This window comes from Belonocnema kinseyi, chromosome 3 (genome assembly GCF_010883055.1).
Source record: "Belonocnema kinseyi isolate 2016_QV_RU_SX_M_011 chromosome 3, B_treatae_v1, whole genome shotgun sequence".
NCBI classification, from domain to species: domain Eukaryota; kingdom Metazoa; phylum Arthropoda; class Insecta; order Hymenoptera; family Cynipidae; genus Belonocnema; species Belonocnema kinseyi.
Genome location: NC_046659.1, coordinates 90867161 through 90884411, shown reverse-complemented (window position 1 = coordinate 90884411; position 17251 = coordinate 90867161). Strand labels below are relative to the sequence as shown.

General features: G+C 27.7%; 2 protein-coding genes across 3 annotated transcripts in view; one reads left to right on the top strand and one right to left on the bottom strand.

Moving 5' to 3' along the window:
- LOC117169577 (asparagine synthetase [glutamine-hydrolyzing]) overlaps positions 1-14848 on the bottom strand; it is a 38860-nt gene extending 24012 nt beyond the window's left edge. Inside the window, exon 1 of the mRNA XM_033356013.1 lies at positions 14553-14848. The gene's annotated coding sequence lies outside the window, so the exon portion shown is untranslated. The remainder of the gene's footprint in view (positions 1-14552) is intronic.
- Positions 1-17251, top strand: part of LOC117169575 — a 71066-nt gene that overhangs the window by 5721 nt on the left and 48094 nt on the right. For both annotated transcript variants that reach the window (XM_033356008.1, XM_033356007.1), the window contains 4 exons: positions 6297-6811; positions 10209-10305; positions 10523-10848; positions 13673-13876. In XM_033356008.1, the coding sequence (XP_033211899.1) occupies positions 6297-6811; positions 10209-10305; positions 10523-10848; positions 13673-13876 (1142 nt within the window). The remainder of the gene's footprint in view (positions 1-6296; positions 6812-10208; positions 10306-10522; positions 10849-13672; positions 13877-17251) is intronic.

Here is a 17251-nt window from a genome sequence, read left to right as displayed (position 1 = left end):
TGATTAAAATCAACAGCAAATATTTTTGGAATAGATTTAAATAAATTAAAATAGTTTATAAAATTAAAATCGGTGGAGAAAGTTAAAAAAATTCAGTTGTTTTTTTTTACACAAAATTAGATAACTTTTTCAATTTGTATTATTTTTGCACTAAAATTGAACTGCTCACTCTTGAAATTATGCACTTTCACACAAAAATAAACTGAACAGGGTATGCTTTAAAAAAAGGTATTAATGTGAGCCGAAAGTTGTTCTTTTTAATCGAAAAAAATTAAAATACGCTTTTCATCTTCTCTTTTTATTCTATGCCTTTATTTTTCACCTTTGAATGGAATATATTGTTTTAACAAAATTTCCTGGGCCTTCTAGACTAGTAGTGCCGGTTAATGGTTAAACTAAAAAAGGTCAGTTTTTTTTATCAAAAGTGAAATTTTTATTTAAAGAAATTAATTTGCAATAAAAAGTAAACGAATTTTCTACAAAATAGTTTATTTTAGGTTTAAATAAAAAACTGTTGAATATAACTATAAAACAAACGAATTTTCAAACGTAAAGTGAAATTAAAAAAATTATTTTGTCAAAAAAAGACGAATTTTCAACTAAATACATCAATTTTCAACCAAATAGTTGAATTTTCTACCATGAATGCAAATTTTTAACAAAATAGTGGAATTTTCTACCAAAAAAGAAGACTTTTCAACAAATGACATACATTTTCAACTAAAAAGTTTGAATAATGGATGTGATGTTGGTCCAAATTTTATTTGAATAATTTTTTATTTCTTTTTCTCGGTTTTGAACATTTTGAACTGAATAGTAAAATTTTAAACCAAACAAATATATATCCTTTATTAAAATTGCAGGAGCAGAATTTTGATAGAGGAGAAATAATTTTTAATAACAAAAAAAAATTATTTTCTACAAAACAGTTTCATTTTATACAAAAATTTGAAATTTTCAAGACAAAAAAACGAATTTTCTATAAAATAGTTGAATTTTCAACATAATAGTTAATTTTACGATTTAAAAAATTAGTTTTTACCAGAAGAAACGAATATTGCATTTTTAATGAAATGAGAGGAATTTTCGATTCTAAAATTCGAATTTTCTGCAGAAAAAGTTCATTTTAAACCAGATAGTTGCATTTCTAGCCAAAAATATGAAATGCCTATAGAGAGAGAAGAATTTTTAAACCAAGAATATAAATGTTTAACAAAATATTTGATAATTCAACTAAACAAAAATGTGCTAGTCAAGAAAGAAACAAATTTCAATTAGTTTGTTGAGTTTTCAATAGTTGAAAAAAAACGGAAACAAGAATTTAAATGTTTTAAATTTCGGACTATATACCTTTTTTATGTCATCTCTAAAAATTACAAAAAAAGCCAAATTCTATAAAAACATTGGAAATAAGGAGATTTTTTTTTAATATAGGGAAATTAGTTCTTTTAAATAAAATAATGTGGGTAACATATTAAACTCAATTTCAAACGTTTTAAATTACTAATATTTCCATTTACATTTTCAAGTAAAACTATGAACTTTCAATCAAGAAGATTATTCTGATACCAAAAAGTCGAATGTTCACCTGAATAATAAAATTCTCCACCGAAACCAAATAATTGTAATCAAACAGTTGCAGTTTTAACCAAAAAAGATTAATTATCAAACCACAAAGACGAATTTTCAACTGTGAAACATCAGTTACAAAAACTGGAATAGTCAAAATTTCAGTTAAAAAAGTTAATTTTCAAACAAAAAGATGAATCTTCAACTAAAAACATTAATCCTTAACAAAGTAGTTTAGCTTTTTATCAAGTAGTTGAATTTTCAATCAAAAAAGATAAATTCTCAATAAAACATGTGATAGTTAATGTTTCAATCAAGAAATATTTTAATTTTAGATCAAGAACACTTGAATTCAGCCAAAAAAAGGAATTCGTTTTCTACAAAATCGTTCAATTTGGAACAGAGGAGATAAATTTTCAGAACAAAAATTCAAATTTTCAACCAAAATAGTTGAATTTGCCAACCATTAAGACGAATTAAAAGAAAAGCAGTTGAATTTTAAACTAAAATCGATAACTTTGAAACGAGATTGTTGAATTTGCATCCAAATGATCAGGTTTATAACTAAGAGGTTGCATTTTTAACTAAAAAATATCAACTTTCTGACTAAACAGATGATTTTTTAACAAGAGAGTTAAATTTTCTACCAAGAAACATTTTTCAATCAAGAAAAAAAATTGTTAAGTAATTTTTTGAATTTTCAACAAAAAAGTTAATTTTCAACCAAAAAGTCGAATTTTCAAACAAATATTTAAATTCATAACCAAAACATATTCATTTTTAAGCAAACAGTTTCATTTTTAACGAATGCAGTTGCATTTTTAATTAAATAGGATAACATTACTCAGACAGATGAATTTTCAACAAAAAGGATGCCTTTAACAAAATTGTTTTATTTTCATCAAAATAATTAAATTTTCAAACGGCTAATACAATTTTGAACAACAAAAGATAAATTCTACACCAAATTACAATAGTCGATTATTGAATGAAAAATAATTAGCTTAACAAAAAATAGTTGGAAGTTCTTGATGGGCTCTATTAATTCTATTCGCATTTGAGTGGAAAAACAATAAGGGGAAAGAGGCAAATAGGGGAAAGACTGTGAACCCTGTGATTAATAAATCAAAATTTTAATCGCCAATAAAATAAAGAGTAATAGTTTAAATAAACATTGAAGTTCATTTTTAATACTTTCAAAATATTTTGCTGGAAAGACGAAAATTTGGCTTAGAAAATATGGTTAATTTTCCATTGTATTTTTTTATTTCGGACTAAACACTTCTAAAAACGTCGGACTATGCAACATTTTAGTCCCTGAACAGAAGTTAGTTTAAATTTAAAAGAAGAGTTCAAAACTAGAAAGTTGAACAGGGTTTCTACCCTACCTGGAAAACCTGGAATTGTCAGGGAATTTTTATTTGCCAGGAAAAGCCTGGAAATCTCAGGAAACTTTTTCGAGAGCTTGCTTACTTTTTTTCCATTGCAATATAAAATTGAAAAACAATAATTGTTCCTTCATAAAAGTAGCTTTATATTACTTTATTTAACTATTTTGTTGAAATTTAGTTTGTTTTTTTTGTTTGAAATTAATTTTTTTAACTGAAAATTTACGTATTGTATTTCTTGTAGGAAATGGATCGTTTTAGTTGAAAATTCAAGTACTCGGTCGAAACCTATTAACTGGTATTTCAGAAATTTTACACGGCGAAGGAAAATCGTTCCGCGGACCTATGCTGCGGATACAAAAACGCCATTTTCGAAAATCCATTAAAAAAAATAATTTTGACGTTTCGTTTTCGGGATATTAACTCCATATAAAAAATGTTCTAGAAAATACAAAAAAGTCAATTTCTAAAAAGGTGTCGTTTAACAGGTTTAGACCGCGGACCCTTCAACTATTCTCTTTAAAATTATTTTTTGTTTTGTTTTAAGATTTATAATTTTAGTAAAAAAATCCATCTCTTTGGTTGAACATTAATTTTTTCAAATAAAAATTTAACTTTTCAATTATTAGTTGAAAAATTATATTTTTTTAGTTGAAAGTTCGTCTTTTTTGGTATAAATTATTCTTCTTGGTTGAAAATTCAATTATTCTAGTTAAACATTAATGACGCTAGTTAATAGTTGATCTTTTTAGTCTAATTTTTGTTTTCACTCAAAATTTAAGTACTATTCCAATTTAATAAAGATTAATCATTTTAGTTGAAACTTATAATTTGATTATTAAATTTTCTGTTTAAAATTGATCTCTTCTTGGTTAAAAGTCAACTATTTGTTTGAAAATTGGTACTTTTTAGTTGAAAATTCAAGTATTGTTTTAATATTATTCTTATTAGAAAATTCATCTTTTTATTGAAAATTCTAGTATTTCAGTTAAATATTCATCATTTCAGTTGAAACTTCATAACATTGGTTAATTTTTTTGTTGTGGAAAATAAATTTTTTTTTTACTGAAAATTCAACTGTTTAGTTAAAAATTCATTTATCTGATTGAAAATGAAATATTTTGACTTAAAAAGTTAGGAATTCGAAAGCGTTTTCATTTATCCAATATAGTGCCCACGCGAATTTGACCTAAATATGTACGGAATTTTAAGTATAAAAAGATCAATTAAAAATGTGTTTGAATTATTATTCCGATTTATGGACTTTACGAGATAAATTAAAGAAATTATTTATTATGTTTTAGTATTATTTAATTAATCAATGCTGCTATTATATTGAAGAATATATTTTGAAATATAATTTGTCGAATTTTGCTAAATTGAACATATTAATCAAATCCCTAGAAAATGGAAAAAAAAACCATTATTTACAATAAACTCGTGAAACTGCATATATATTCCGAGTTAATTATTTTCAAAAATGCGAAATATTTAAATGGCTCTCAGGGTGGCTGCTGGACCGGGAAACCTGAAAAACCGGGAAATGACCGGGAATTTTCGGAGACCTGGAAAACCCGGTAATTTATTTCTTGACCGGGAATTTCACAAATTTTCAGAAGAATATGTACTTTTAGTATTAAAAACTGAACAATAATTTTTTGATGAAATGATTGTAAATTCGTTCAAAGTTTATGAATTTCCGGATTGGTACTGTTTCCATTCGAAAGCCTTAGTAATGAAAAAATGTAAAGGTGCCATTGAAGCTTCATAATTTTCTTTCAAATTACAAAATAACTTAATAATAAGTTATTCGTAATTAAAGGTTCTTATTAAATTAAAAATATTGTTTCAGTCCAAAATATTCATTTTTAACTCATTCAATCAAATTTTTTTCTGATCAAGAAAAAGAATAATTATTTAATATTTAACAATACTTGACTGATCATTTTAGATAAGTAAATTGGAGCGAAATATTTAAAAGTAAACAATTTGAAACTGAATTGTTTGGCATAGAAATCTTTAAATCGTTAGAATTTCAAAGAGATTTAAAACTTTTAACGATATAGTTTGTGCTGCTATATTTAAAAAATGTTGATTTTGTAAGCGAAATTATTGAATTTGTATGTATAAATAATAAGTGAGCATTTATTATTTGTAGACAAAATTTGAGTAATTTTAACAAATATTTAGAAGTTTTGAGAAGATTGAAAATGGATTTAAATCTTGAAATGATGTGAAGTAATTGAAATTAAGTGTGTACAATCTTTGTTCAGAACTTCTAAACCTATCTTAAAATTAATAGAATTTTCCTCACAATTTTGGAAATCTCTTAAAATCTTTTTAAACATACTGTTAAAATAATTTTGCAAAATGAGAAATCATTTTCAATTTCCCTAGGAATATTAAGAAAATGTTTGTATTTTTTTGGAGCCTTTCACAATGCTTAAAAAAGCTTCTACATTTTTTGTTTGAAATCTGCAAAAATATACATTTTGGTTTAAATTAGGTTGTGTGTTATTGCACCAAAATTTTGGTACGAATAGTCGAATTTTTTCGGTACACACACTTTGTTTATATTTTTTGATATCATTTTAAGTTCTAAATTAATTTTTAATCTTTTTAAAAATCCTAAATATCTCTTACAATTACTTTAATTTTTTCTACAAATAATAAGTGTTCAATTGTTATTTATAATTCCAAATTTGAAGGAAATTTGTTTAAATTCGCAGGATTAATATAACTTTATAATATAATTAAAAGTTTGTTTAAAGTTCATTGATTCATTCATCAGTTCAGAGTATTGAAAATGTAAACGTTGATTTATATTTTTGGAACCTAATCTAAATTTTTGAACTTTATAGTTTGTGAATGTTAAAAATTCTGAATTTTGCAGTTTATCTGCATTTTATTTAAAACTGTCCAATTGAAAAGTATTAGTGCCTTCCAGTTTATAGATGTGAATAATTGAGAATTTGAATGCAACATTTTTTAATTGAAAAACTTTTAAACTTGAATTTCAAAAGTATTTTTCACATGATGAATATACATTTTTACTTTCAATGCTTTAATCTGTTGTTTATTTTAAATTACTTTAAATGGAAAAATTTTTTGATTGGAGTTCGATTTTTTAACTTTAGTGACCGGGAAAAATGTTTGCGAACCGGGACGAAAATCGGGAAATGCCCAGGGATTTTTTTCTTCGATTAAAACGGTCATCATGAGCTCTGTAAAATAAAAAATCATACCTCGAAAAAAACCTGGAATTGTGAGGGATTTTTTTTCCTGGATTTGAGTAGACATCCTGTTTAACTAAGTAATTAATTTCTATTTGTTTTCTAGGAAAGTATCCTGAGACTTCGAACGAAAAACACGCCATTCTTAAACTGAGCAAGATTGAAATGTTAATTACTCAAGAATCCCAAGATCAGACATCTGAAAGTATTCCTTCCAAAACCTCAAGCCCCTCCTCTTCGGAAAACTCGAGCTCGGAAAAAATTGATCAGAAGTCGAATGCAACGACTTCCAGTATTTCTGAATCGAAACCACTTCCGGCTACTTCAAGATTCACTACTTCAACTGTAACTTCACCAACGGCCACGAAACCACCCTTACGACGGAGACACACTGCTGGTCCCGGAATGACATTTCCAGCAACTGATCCTCCAACCTATTCGAGCAGTATGACGTTTTCAAAAATCAGTCCTTTACCAAGTCCTCATCTCGATAAACGATTTTTCGATTCAAGTCTGATTGAGATGAAAAGTCAGGCTAGCAGTTCTAGCACTCTGGACTATGATTCTACAGAGGAGATCTGGGTACGCCGGCTTGACTTGGTACATGACAGAAAGCGAAAGGTATATATCTATATTAAATTGCAGCTCCTATAAGCGTTTTTTTTTAATATCATAAACATTATTTTCAAAATTTCTGTTAAATTATGAATTAATCAGTGTTTAAAAATAGATTTTGTTTTTTTAAAGCTAATAATTGTTCGATTAAGAATACATTTTTAGAGAATCTATATATCCCAGAGGTAGTATCATCCAAGTATTCCGATATCTGATCTCATTCGCTGATTGAAGACGACTTATCAGAAGCATTGCGATAGGCTAAATAAAAACCTTATATCTAAAGGTATCTGTCAATGTATTACTGACTCATGTCATCATATGTATTTGAAGTTTATCAATTTGTTTGCCTCAGTTTCGGTTTTGCTCTTCGATTACTTATTTGACATTTTCTTATGCATTTAACTACCTCTAGTGTTTCTTCTTTTTTTGTTTTATTAATATGTCTTGTTCTATATAGATAAACATTAATAATGTCATTAGAAACTAGCGAGAAAGCTAGAAAATATTCCCTAGTATCTTACTTTGATAGAACAACTGTCGGTAAAGGTCGAAAATATTCCTTAGTGCCCTATTTGGATCGTTGTTGGGAATATTCCGGAACGTATAAGGTTTGCTTTGAAATATTTGTATTTTAGTATATCGTCTTATTTAGTTCATTCTTGAATATAGAAATGTAACTATATAGAGTACGAGTTTATAAAAAAAAATATATAAAACATATTTACAGAAAATGAGAAAGGAAAATCTACCCTAAGATAGAAAATTTACAATATTTAATAAGACATGAGTTTTGTATGCAGACAAAATTATGGTTCCTTCATGATTCACATTCATTATATTGAGACTAGAAACTATGCAGGCCTCGGACTCGCCACGCTATTGACACTAATTGACACTTTGTTTGAGTGATGACATTATTTAGCTACTATTTAAAAAAAGACTCTACTTTTTCACAATTATCCGCTAATGCCGCAATTTCTTTACGAATTTACAACAAAATAGTTCAATTCTCAACCAAAACAGATTAATTTTTGACCAAATATATCCTTTTTTAACCAAATAGTTTTATTTTAAATCAAGGAGATTAATTTTTTTACCATAAAAGACGAACTTTCGACAAAACACATAAGTTTTTACCAAACAGATTCATTTTATACAAAAAAAGATAAAAGATGGACAAAATGCACTTATTTTTAACCAAATAGTTTAATTGTCTACCAGAAATGCTAATATTCAACAAAATAGTGAACTTTTCTATTTAAAAAATGACGGATTTTCAACAGATTGCATACATTTTCAACTGAATAGTTTGAACAATGGATGTGATGTTCCAAATTTTATTTGATTAATTTTTGGTTTATATTTTATCGATTAAAAACATTTATAATTGAATAGTAGAATTTTTAAACTAAAAACGATATATTTCAACCAAAAATGGAGTAGTTAAATTTTGATAAAGAAGAACTATTTTTTAATAAAAAAAAAACTTTCTATTAAACAGTTTAATTTTTCACCAAATTGTGAACTTTTCAAGGAAAAAGAACTTTCTATAAACAGTTGAATTTTCAACAAAATAGTTAAATTTTCAGTTAAAGAATTTTTTACCAACAGAAATGAATGTTCAACTAAAATTATGAATCTTCAACAAAATAATGAACTTTTAAGAGAAGTAGTTCAACTTTCGACCAAGTAGTAGAATTTGTAACTGAATAATATGAATTTTAAATAAAAAATGTCATAGTTGATATTTTATTAAATATTTAATCTTTTAATCAATAAAATTAATTTTCTACGAAAAAGATAAGTTATGAACAAAATACACAGCTTTTAACCTAAATAGTTTGAACAATGGATGTGAAGTTAGAATAGATTTTAAAATGGAGTAGTTAAATTTTCATTTACGACATTTAATTATAAATTTTAAAAGACGAATTTTCAACGCGAGAATAAGAATTGTTATTAAAAAAATTAATTTTCAAGTAACCAGTTGAATTTTGACGAAATAATTAATTTTTAACAATAACAAAAAATCATTTTCAACTAAAAAAGTAATGAATCTTGAACCAAGTCTATGAACTTTTAAGAAAGTAATTTTTCTGTCACCCAAGGATTGGGATTTTGAACCTTGATTTATGAAAAATAATTGAAAAATGTAGTAGTTAATATTTCAACAAATAAATATTTTAATTAAAAATAAAAAAAATAAACAACTGGATTTAACCAACAAAAACGAATTTTTAACAAAGTACTTAAATCCTAAACTAAAACAGATTAATTTTCAAAAAAAGTTGCATTTTTATCAAAAAAAAAATTTATGTTTTACCAAAAAATACGAATTTGCAACAAACTATATCAATTTCTAATCAAATAGTTCAATTTTTTAACAAATTATGGAATTTTCGAGTCAAACAAACAAAATTTCCTCAGGAAAAAGTTAATTTCCTACCGAAATAGCGTTTCAATCAAATTTTTTAAATGTTTCAAGTCAAAAAGACTTATTTTCTACAAAACTGTTGAATTTTCATCCCTAAAATATTAATTTTTCGACCAAAAACATTAACTTTTAAGAATGTGGTTTATCTTTAAAACAAGGATTTGAATTTTCAACCCAAAAAGATGAATTTTAAAAGAAAATGTAATAGATGATATTTAAAAAAAATCATTTCAAATAAACAATTGGATTTAATAATAAAAATGAATTTTTGATAAAATATTTGCATTCTTGAATAAAACAGAATTATTTCCTACCAACACTCTCATTTATGTCTCAAAAAATGTACTTTCTACCAAAAAAGATGAATTTTCAACAAAGTACATAAATTTTCTACCAAAAAAGTTAATTTTCAACCGAAGAAGATTACTTTTAACCAAACAATTGCATTTTATACGAAAAAGTGAACGTTCTATAGTATGAGATGAATTTTAAAACCAAGCTGATGAATGTTCAACAAAATATTCGAATTCTCAACCAAACCAAAAATTGCAGTCAAATTGTTGAATTTTCAAACCAAAAAGACAAATTTCCTATAGAATAGTTGAATTTTCAACCAAGAAGTATGACTGTTTATCAAAATTATTGAACATTTTGAATAAAAATAATTGAATTGTGAAACAAATAAGAAAATTGTTAACCAAGAATTTAATACTAGATTTAATAGTATAAAGAAAATTTAACTGAACCAAAAATTGATAAATAAATAAATCAGAATTTTGATCATTTATAGACTAAAGAATAACATTTAAAATCGCTATTTTTTTCTAATTTGTGACACTATTTATACTATTTTGTATCTCTTAAAGATATTTTGAGGCCTAAACTATGAAGCTTAAATAAACTTTTTATTACGGGTATTGCAATTATCATATCATATTTTAATTTCTAAAAATGTCTTTGTTCCAGGAACTTGGATCGCAGCCATTACCAACAATTGTGACCGAGGATGTGGATAATCACTCAAGTCATTCCTTGCAAGAGCAAGGGCACAGACCACGGGCAGGTAATTATGTTAATTCATAGGTGAAAGTAAAATTTTGCTCCTAACCCTGAGACTTTACAATATCCTGTTAGATACACACCTAATGAAAATACATCGAAATTTTCTCTTTGTATTTGATTAATAACGAAGCTAGCATCGAATACAAGAAAAGGATCATCACATCATCGTGAATGTTTTGCAAATTAAATTTTAAGAAGTGTTTATGGCCATGTTTCAGGCACCTGGGGTTCTCATTCGCGAAACATTAAGAAGGCGTCCTCGGGAAGTGCTCCTGGTTCAGGAAAATCCACGCCTGTACCACAACATATGGAATCTACATCCAGTTCTTGGAGTTCTAGCAAAGGTGGCAAAAAAATTTCCGGTACACGGTCTGGATCTACTAGTCGTAGCAATAGTGCTGAACGTAGAAGAAGTGGCGGTGACGAGACTGCTAGTCCAACAAGAAAATCTGCACTTTTTGATGCCTTCCGACCGAGGAGTAAATCAGATGCTAGCAAAACTAGAAAGCCCAGTATTATAGCAAATATGAAGAATGCTGTGCAGGTAAATTACATATTGGGTGCTGAAACCCCTAAGAATGCTGTTTATGTCCTTCGTTTTCGAATCCTCATTAGGCAGCGAAAATAACAAGATTCCAATCCCTATCAAAGCCGATCGGAGATGCTAAACGTTACCTCAGATCAATTAAAAACACAATTTGTCCATAAAAATTCATCACTCTATCATAAAATACTCACTTTATTCCAATTTTATCAATTGAAAAAATATGAAAGCCTGATAACAATTCCAAAATTATTTCTCACACAAGTCTATGTTTTCACATAATTTTTACGTCATTGTTATCCAAAAATAGTTAATATAGTTAAATGTGCGAAATGAAAGGGGATTAAAATCGCTCTGTTTCAATTATTATTATATATAAAAGTACTCAGAAAAATATTGACGTCGCTGGGTACAGAAACGGTTCAAATTAAAGAGATAACTTCTACTGATATATGGATTCAAAACGGGAGGACAAAAAGGATTTTTAAAATAATTAAACTTTTATCATGTCACCATTGAAAGCATGATTCGCAGTGAATATTTTTGCTAAGCTCACCGAATTTCGGTGAACCTAATCGTCCTTTTCCAAACTAGCGGAACGGAGTCCATTTTTAAGATGCATTTCAAATTGTGCATAAAAGTGATTTTACTATTTTTTTTATTTTATAAATTTTAAAACAATTAGTGTATAATAAAAATAAATATTTACCGAAAAACGAAATGTTTCAAATGGAATTTTCTTCATATAGGGAATCGTTAAAATCCGATACACCGTCTGGTGCTGAAAATTAAAACATGAAGGAGCCGGTAGAATTTTAAAGATGCATTTTAATTTGTACACAAAAGTATTTTTGCAATTTTTGTGTTTTATTTAAAGTAATTATTGCATACTAAAAATAATTGTTTACAAAAACAAAGCTTTTTAGATGGAATTCTCATCTTATACAGAAAAAAAACTATTTTTTAACTAAAAAATGTCTTAACAACATAATAATTTTATTATGATTACATTTTTAACCGAAAGATGAATTCTCAACAACTTACATACATTTTTAACTAAAAGGTTAACAAATTTTAAATATAGAAGATCAATTTTTAAACAAATTGGAATAGTTCAGTTTTCATTAAAAAAATATTAATTTTTTCTAAATAGTTAACAAATATCTTACAAAACTATTGAATTTTTTTACCAAATTATTGTATTTTTTACCTGAAAATACTAATTTTCACTAAAAAATGTAATTGTCGATATTTAAGCCAAAAACATATTTTAATTTTGAATTAAAAACAGAATATAACCGAGAAAGATGAAATTTGAACAAACTATTGGAATCCTCAATAAAAAGAGTTTAATTTTCGAAAAAATACATCAATTTTTAACCAAGTAGTAGAATCTCCTACCAAAAATTACACACATTTTCATCTAAATAGTTCGCAAAATGGTTGTGATGTTGGACCACTTTTTTTTAATTAATTTTTTATTTCGTTTTTTTTAATTTATAAACTTTTTGAACTAAATAGTAGAATTTTTGAACTGAAAAAGATACATTTTTGACCGAAAGTGGAGTAGTTAAATTTTGGTCGAGAACTAAGTTTTAATTTAAAACAAAAAACGAATTTTGTAATAAATGGTTGAATTTTTTACCAAATTGTGCCATTGTCAAGAATAAAACACGCATTTTCTATAAAATAGTTAAATTTTCAACCTATCATTTGAATATTCTACAAAACAATTGAATTTTTAATCCGAAACGGCGAATTTGTACAAAAAAGTTAATTTTGAATCGAACCAGATTAGTTTTTCACCAGCCTGAAGCATTTTGAACCAAGAAAGATAACATTTCTATAGAAAGAAATACATTTCAAACCAAGAATAAGTTTTTTTAACGAATTAGTTGAATTTTCAATGAAAAAATGTGATCATCAAGAAAGAAACAAAATTTCAATTAAATTGTTGAATTTTCAAGCCAAAAGAGAAATCTTCAACAAAACTGTTGAGTTTTTAATTAGGAATTATGATTTTTTAACAAAATTGTTCAATTATCAACTAAATAATAAAAAATTTTAAATAGTATTTTTGAATTCTTACCGAAAAATGTAATAGTAGACTCTTCTACCGAAAAGCTTAATTTATAGACCAAAGAATAATATTTTATGCAAACCTTGAAGTTCTTGTTTAATACTTTAAAAAAATGTATGACCTATTTTGACAATATTATTTTAATTTTGTAAAACTATTTAAGCTATTTTTTATCTTTAAAGTGAGTTCAAGGTTTGGATAAAGTAAAATATTTTTTTTGTTAGAAAAACAGTTTTGACAAGAAATGTTTTCTTTCACTGTATAGGATGGTCATTCTATCTGAAGTGCTTTGTTTTTGAATAAGAACTTATTTGTACTATTCAGGATTTGTTTTAAGCTGAACAAAACAATCGTAAAAATACTTTCATGTCAGCATTAAAATGCATCTTTAAACTTGTACCTACTCCTTTTTAGTTCCGGGTTTAGACACCAGGCGGCGACATGGTCAGTCAACATTCCCATTAGGTACTGTCACGCAGTTTTGTGGTCAGAAACAATTCATTTAAAGGGGCGGCACTTATTTCATTCTGTTTTCTATACGAGAAAAAAAGGTGCTGACCTCTATTAATATTTAATTTCATGTTTTTCGCCTCTACTCTAAACTTAATCCAATGTGCACAGCATTATACGCGGACTATTTTAATGGCCCATAATACCTATAACCCGGAAGATTAACCTAGGTTCGATTAAACTCAGTTAAAAAAAAAACGTATTAACATGTCTTAATGTACTTCAATATTTTAGCACTCGCTGTATAGAAGTACACATGGAAGTTCCTCGACGGATGTCAATACAGAAAAGGATCACAAGGATCATAGGGATAGCAAAGATCAGAGTACAAGATCACGAACTGGATCCGAAAGTAGCAGAAATCCTGTTAGCAAAGTCATAGATCTCATCAGACATCGTAGTCATAGTGCAATAAGTGCAGAGGATAAACGAAAAGCGGTAAGTAAACTTCCTATATCTTGTTTTCAATTATTTAACATGATTTTTGATTTTTAAGATATTAAAGTATAGTGAATGTAAAATCCCCGAAGATAGATCATGACATATATACCTAATGTAGTATTTAATAAGAAAGTCAGAACCTGATTACAGATTTTAAAGATATCCTATTATACTATTTGAAAATAGTACAGTAGAAACATATCCGTTATGGAAATGGACCTTGTTGTCCTTGCTTTCGATTTCACCTGATGTAATATTCAGATATGTAATAATTTGTGACGGTCATATAGTCCGATAAATTCCCGAGATTTTGGATCCAGAACGAACCCTCTATGTTGAAAAACGAGAATATAAGTATAAAGTCACCAAATAAAGAATAGATTGCAGCATGATTTCCCATTGAAGATCCAAAATGGACATTTTTTAAAACCCTTTTTGGCCCTTCTTCATAAAAACACGAACATCTCTAAAACTATGGTCGACTAAGTGAGTCGCAGGTGGTCTCTTTTTTATGGACCGTCACATATTATGCAGCAATCTGTATGATATTGTAACATCTGGTGTAGAGCTGATTCGCGAACCTTATACGCTTCAGAAGGGTACATACATTTCAAATGAACCTTGTATAGTTAAGAATTATTATCAATGTTGTTATAGAAATGTTAAAACTTACTCTTAATTAACTTTCTTCAGGTTTATATTGTCATTTTTGTTGTGTTTAAGCAGTACACTTTTGAACCGTACGATTGCTTGAAGTTACGCTATTTCGATATAAGTAATCTGATCGAGTCGAAAGCAATGATCACTTTTCCCCGTTTTCGTTGTATGAGTCGTATACAGCTCATGACGTAAACTTCGGAGACCCATTTAACACAAAAATGTTGAAGCAATTTGCCCTTGAGATATTTGAATGAGTAAAGCCAGAAAGGCAAAAATCAAGAGTACTGATACGCTGTATTACACCGGTGAACGCGGGAATAAGGCGCATCTATCCGCGGATGGAAAGTGAACGGAGCGATAAAGCAGGAATATGATGAGGCGGCGGTGGAGAAGGAGAACAAGAGCGTAAAAGAGGGGAGGAACAAGAGTAGCACGTTTTCAATTCAGTGACTCGTCGTGCTTCTAGTTTCGAGGTTCTCATTTCTAAAATTGTTTTTTATTTTCTGTTTATATATATTTTTTTTCATCTGAAAATTGAGATACCGATAAAGCCATTGTTACTCTCATCAATCTAGATTACCAAACACGAATTATTTTGGTCGGTTTGTGACGCTGTTTATTGGGAAAAAGAAAATATCACCTTATTTTTGAAAAACTCCACTAATGCTTTAAAGTTCCTTTGACGTGTAACACAGTTGCTAAGAGTGTGATTAAGTCTATAAGCGAACATACGTAACCAAGTGCGTAAAAAATGACGATGCTCGTGTCGTAAATTGAGTTTATCAGATATTAAACGTTATCGTTGTGTATGCAGTAATTAAAAAAAATTAGAGTTTGTTGAATTACGCTGGTAAATTTAGCTACGGTTCTTCTTAAATTGTTGACATTTAAATACTTGATTACATTGAATCCGTATTTGCCGTGCTTATCAAGCAGTAAATATACTTTTCTTCTTTTTAACGATAGGCAAAGAAGGACTGTAAAGTTTACAAATATAACTGAGTGTGATCAGATAAAGAGAACGTCATTTGATTACACAAATCGTTTTTTAAGTACATGTTTGTATTTCTTTTTTAGCACATATTCCACACTGTGGAACACTCCATACCAGGTTTCTGGTGTTAAAAGTTTTGGTGCAAGTTTAAATCGGCCGGTACAGTAATATAATTTATAAGATTAATATATTCACATTGTTTTACTTGTAATCAGTAATCTTTCGTCTTAATATGGATCTTTGGATTTACCAGATACACCAAGATTGTAATGGATATTGTCCTTGACTTCTTACCTTAGAGTCAAAGGTGACAACGAAACGAGTGGTAGCATAGATTAACATATGATTATTCTATTTCCGTAAAGCTAACATTTGCCAACGATATGTATTTTTTCAATTTTACTGGTTTTGGTATTGTTTATTCTTATATTCTTATCTGATTGCAATCCGTTTTTAGCACTGAAAGTACACAGAAAACTGCTAGTATTTCAGTTAACAGGGTGGACGTAGATCAGAGAGAACCTGGAAATCAGGTAAAAATCAGGGAATTTTATTGGTCAGGGAAGTGCAGTGATTTTATCAAAAATATGTCCTTAAATTTTTATTTGAAATTGTTTTAGTCCGCTTATAAAAGATACTATTTTGCGGTGACCGTGATATAATCTTGTCAGTAATTTGCTTGCCTTATATTTCTATTTCTTTTTTCTCCTCAAGATTATATTTTTAGTTTAAAATTGTATTATTTGGTTGCAAATCCGATAATTTTGTTATAAAATTATCTTATTTTGTTAAAAATGCATATTTTGGTCTTGAAATGGTATAGGGACAGAACTAGAAACGCAAGAGTCAAAGAGCATTTTTGTTGTAATTTAAGAAGGAAACAAGCCTGCAGCAGATTAGCATTAAAAGAGACAATGTGTTCATTTTTCCAAAGTTTCCTAAGGTCATCCTCAGCCCGCCTCTCAAACTTCCATGAAAAACTTATAATTTAAAAAATAAATAAATTCAAATACTTTGCTAGTTGTATTTCAAAACAAAAGGATTCAAATATTTTCCTAGATCTATTATTTTTCCTTTTTATTTTAGCAGAAATAGAATACAAAAATAAGTTTAAATTAAATAAATCAATGTGATTTTGAAAAAGTACACGGAGAAAAATGGATGTTTAAATGTAGATGTTCAAAGGATAAGATTGTACTGCCTAACATGCAGTTATTCATGCCGAGAATCTATCTTTTTGTGATGGTATGCTTAAATATATTTGTATGTTAAATTGAAACACATTCAGATGTTAAAATCGCCCGAGCGCATGCGCATCGCGCAGTGGAATTTCACGACTATAATACCTCACGGCTATATTTTCTATATTACACTTATGAAACATTTCCAAATGATAAAAAATAAAGCAGTCCTTAATTAGAATCAGGTAACAACTTTTGTCTGCCTACAGGACGGAACAAGGTTCTTAAGTTTGAGATTATATTAACTGAAACACATTTGGCGGAAATAAGGTTTGTAAACATAAAATAAAATTTGAGTTTATGTAACCTGAAATTTAATTGAAAATTTGCAAATAAGTTGTCAATTCCCTAAATGCTCAAAAATAAATCATCTCAAACATCTTACTTTTTAATATCTGTCGATACTAACCTTAAACATATAGATTGTTTAACGCAAGTTTAACGCATTTTTTCGTAGGAAAGTATCTGTGCGGGGGG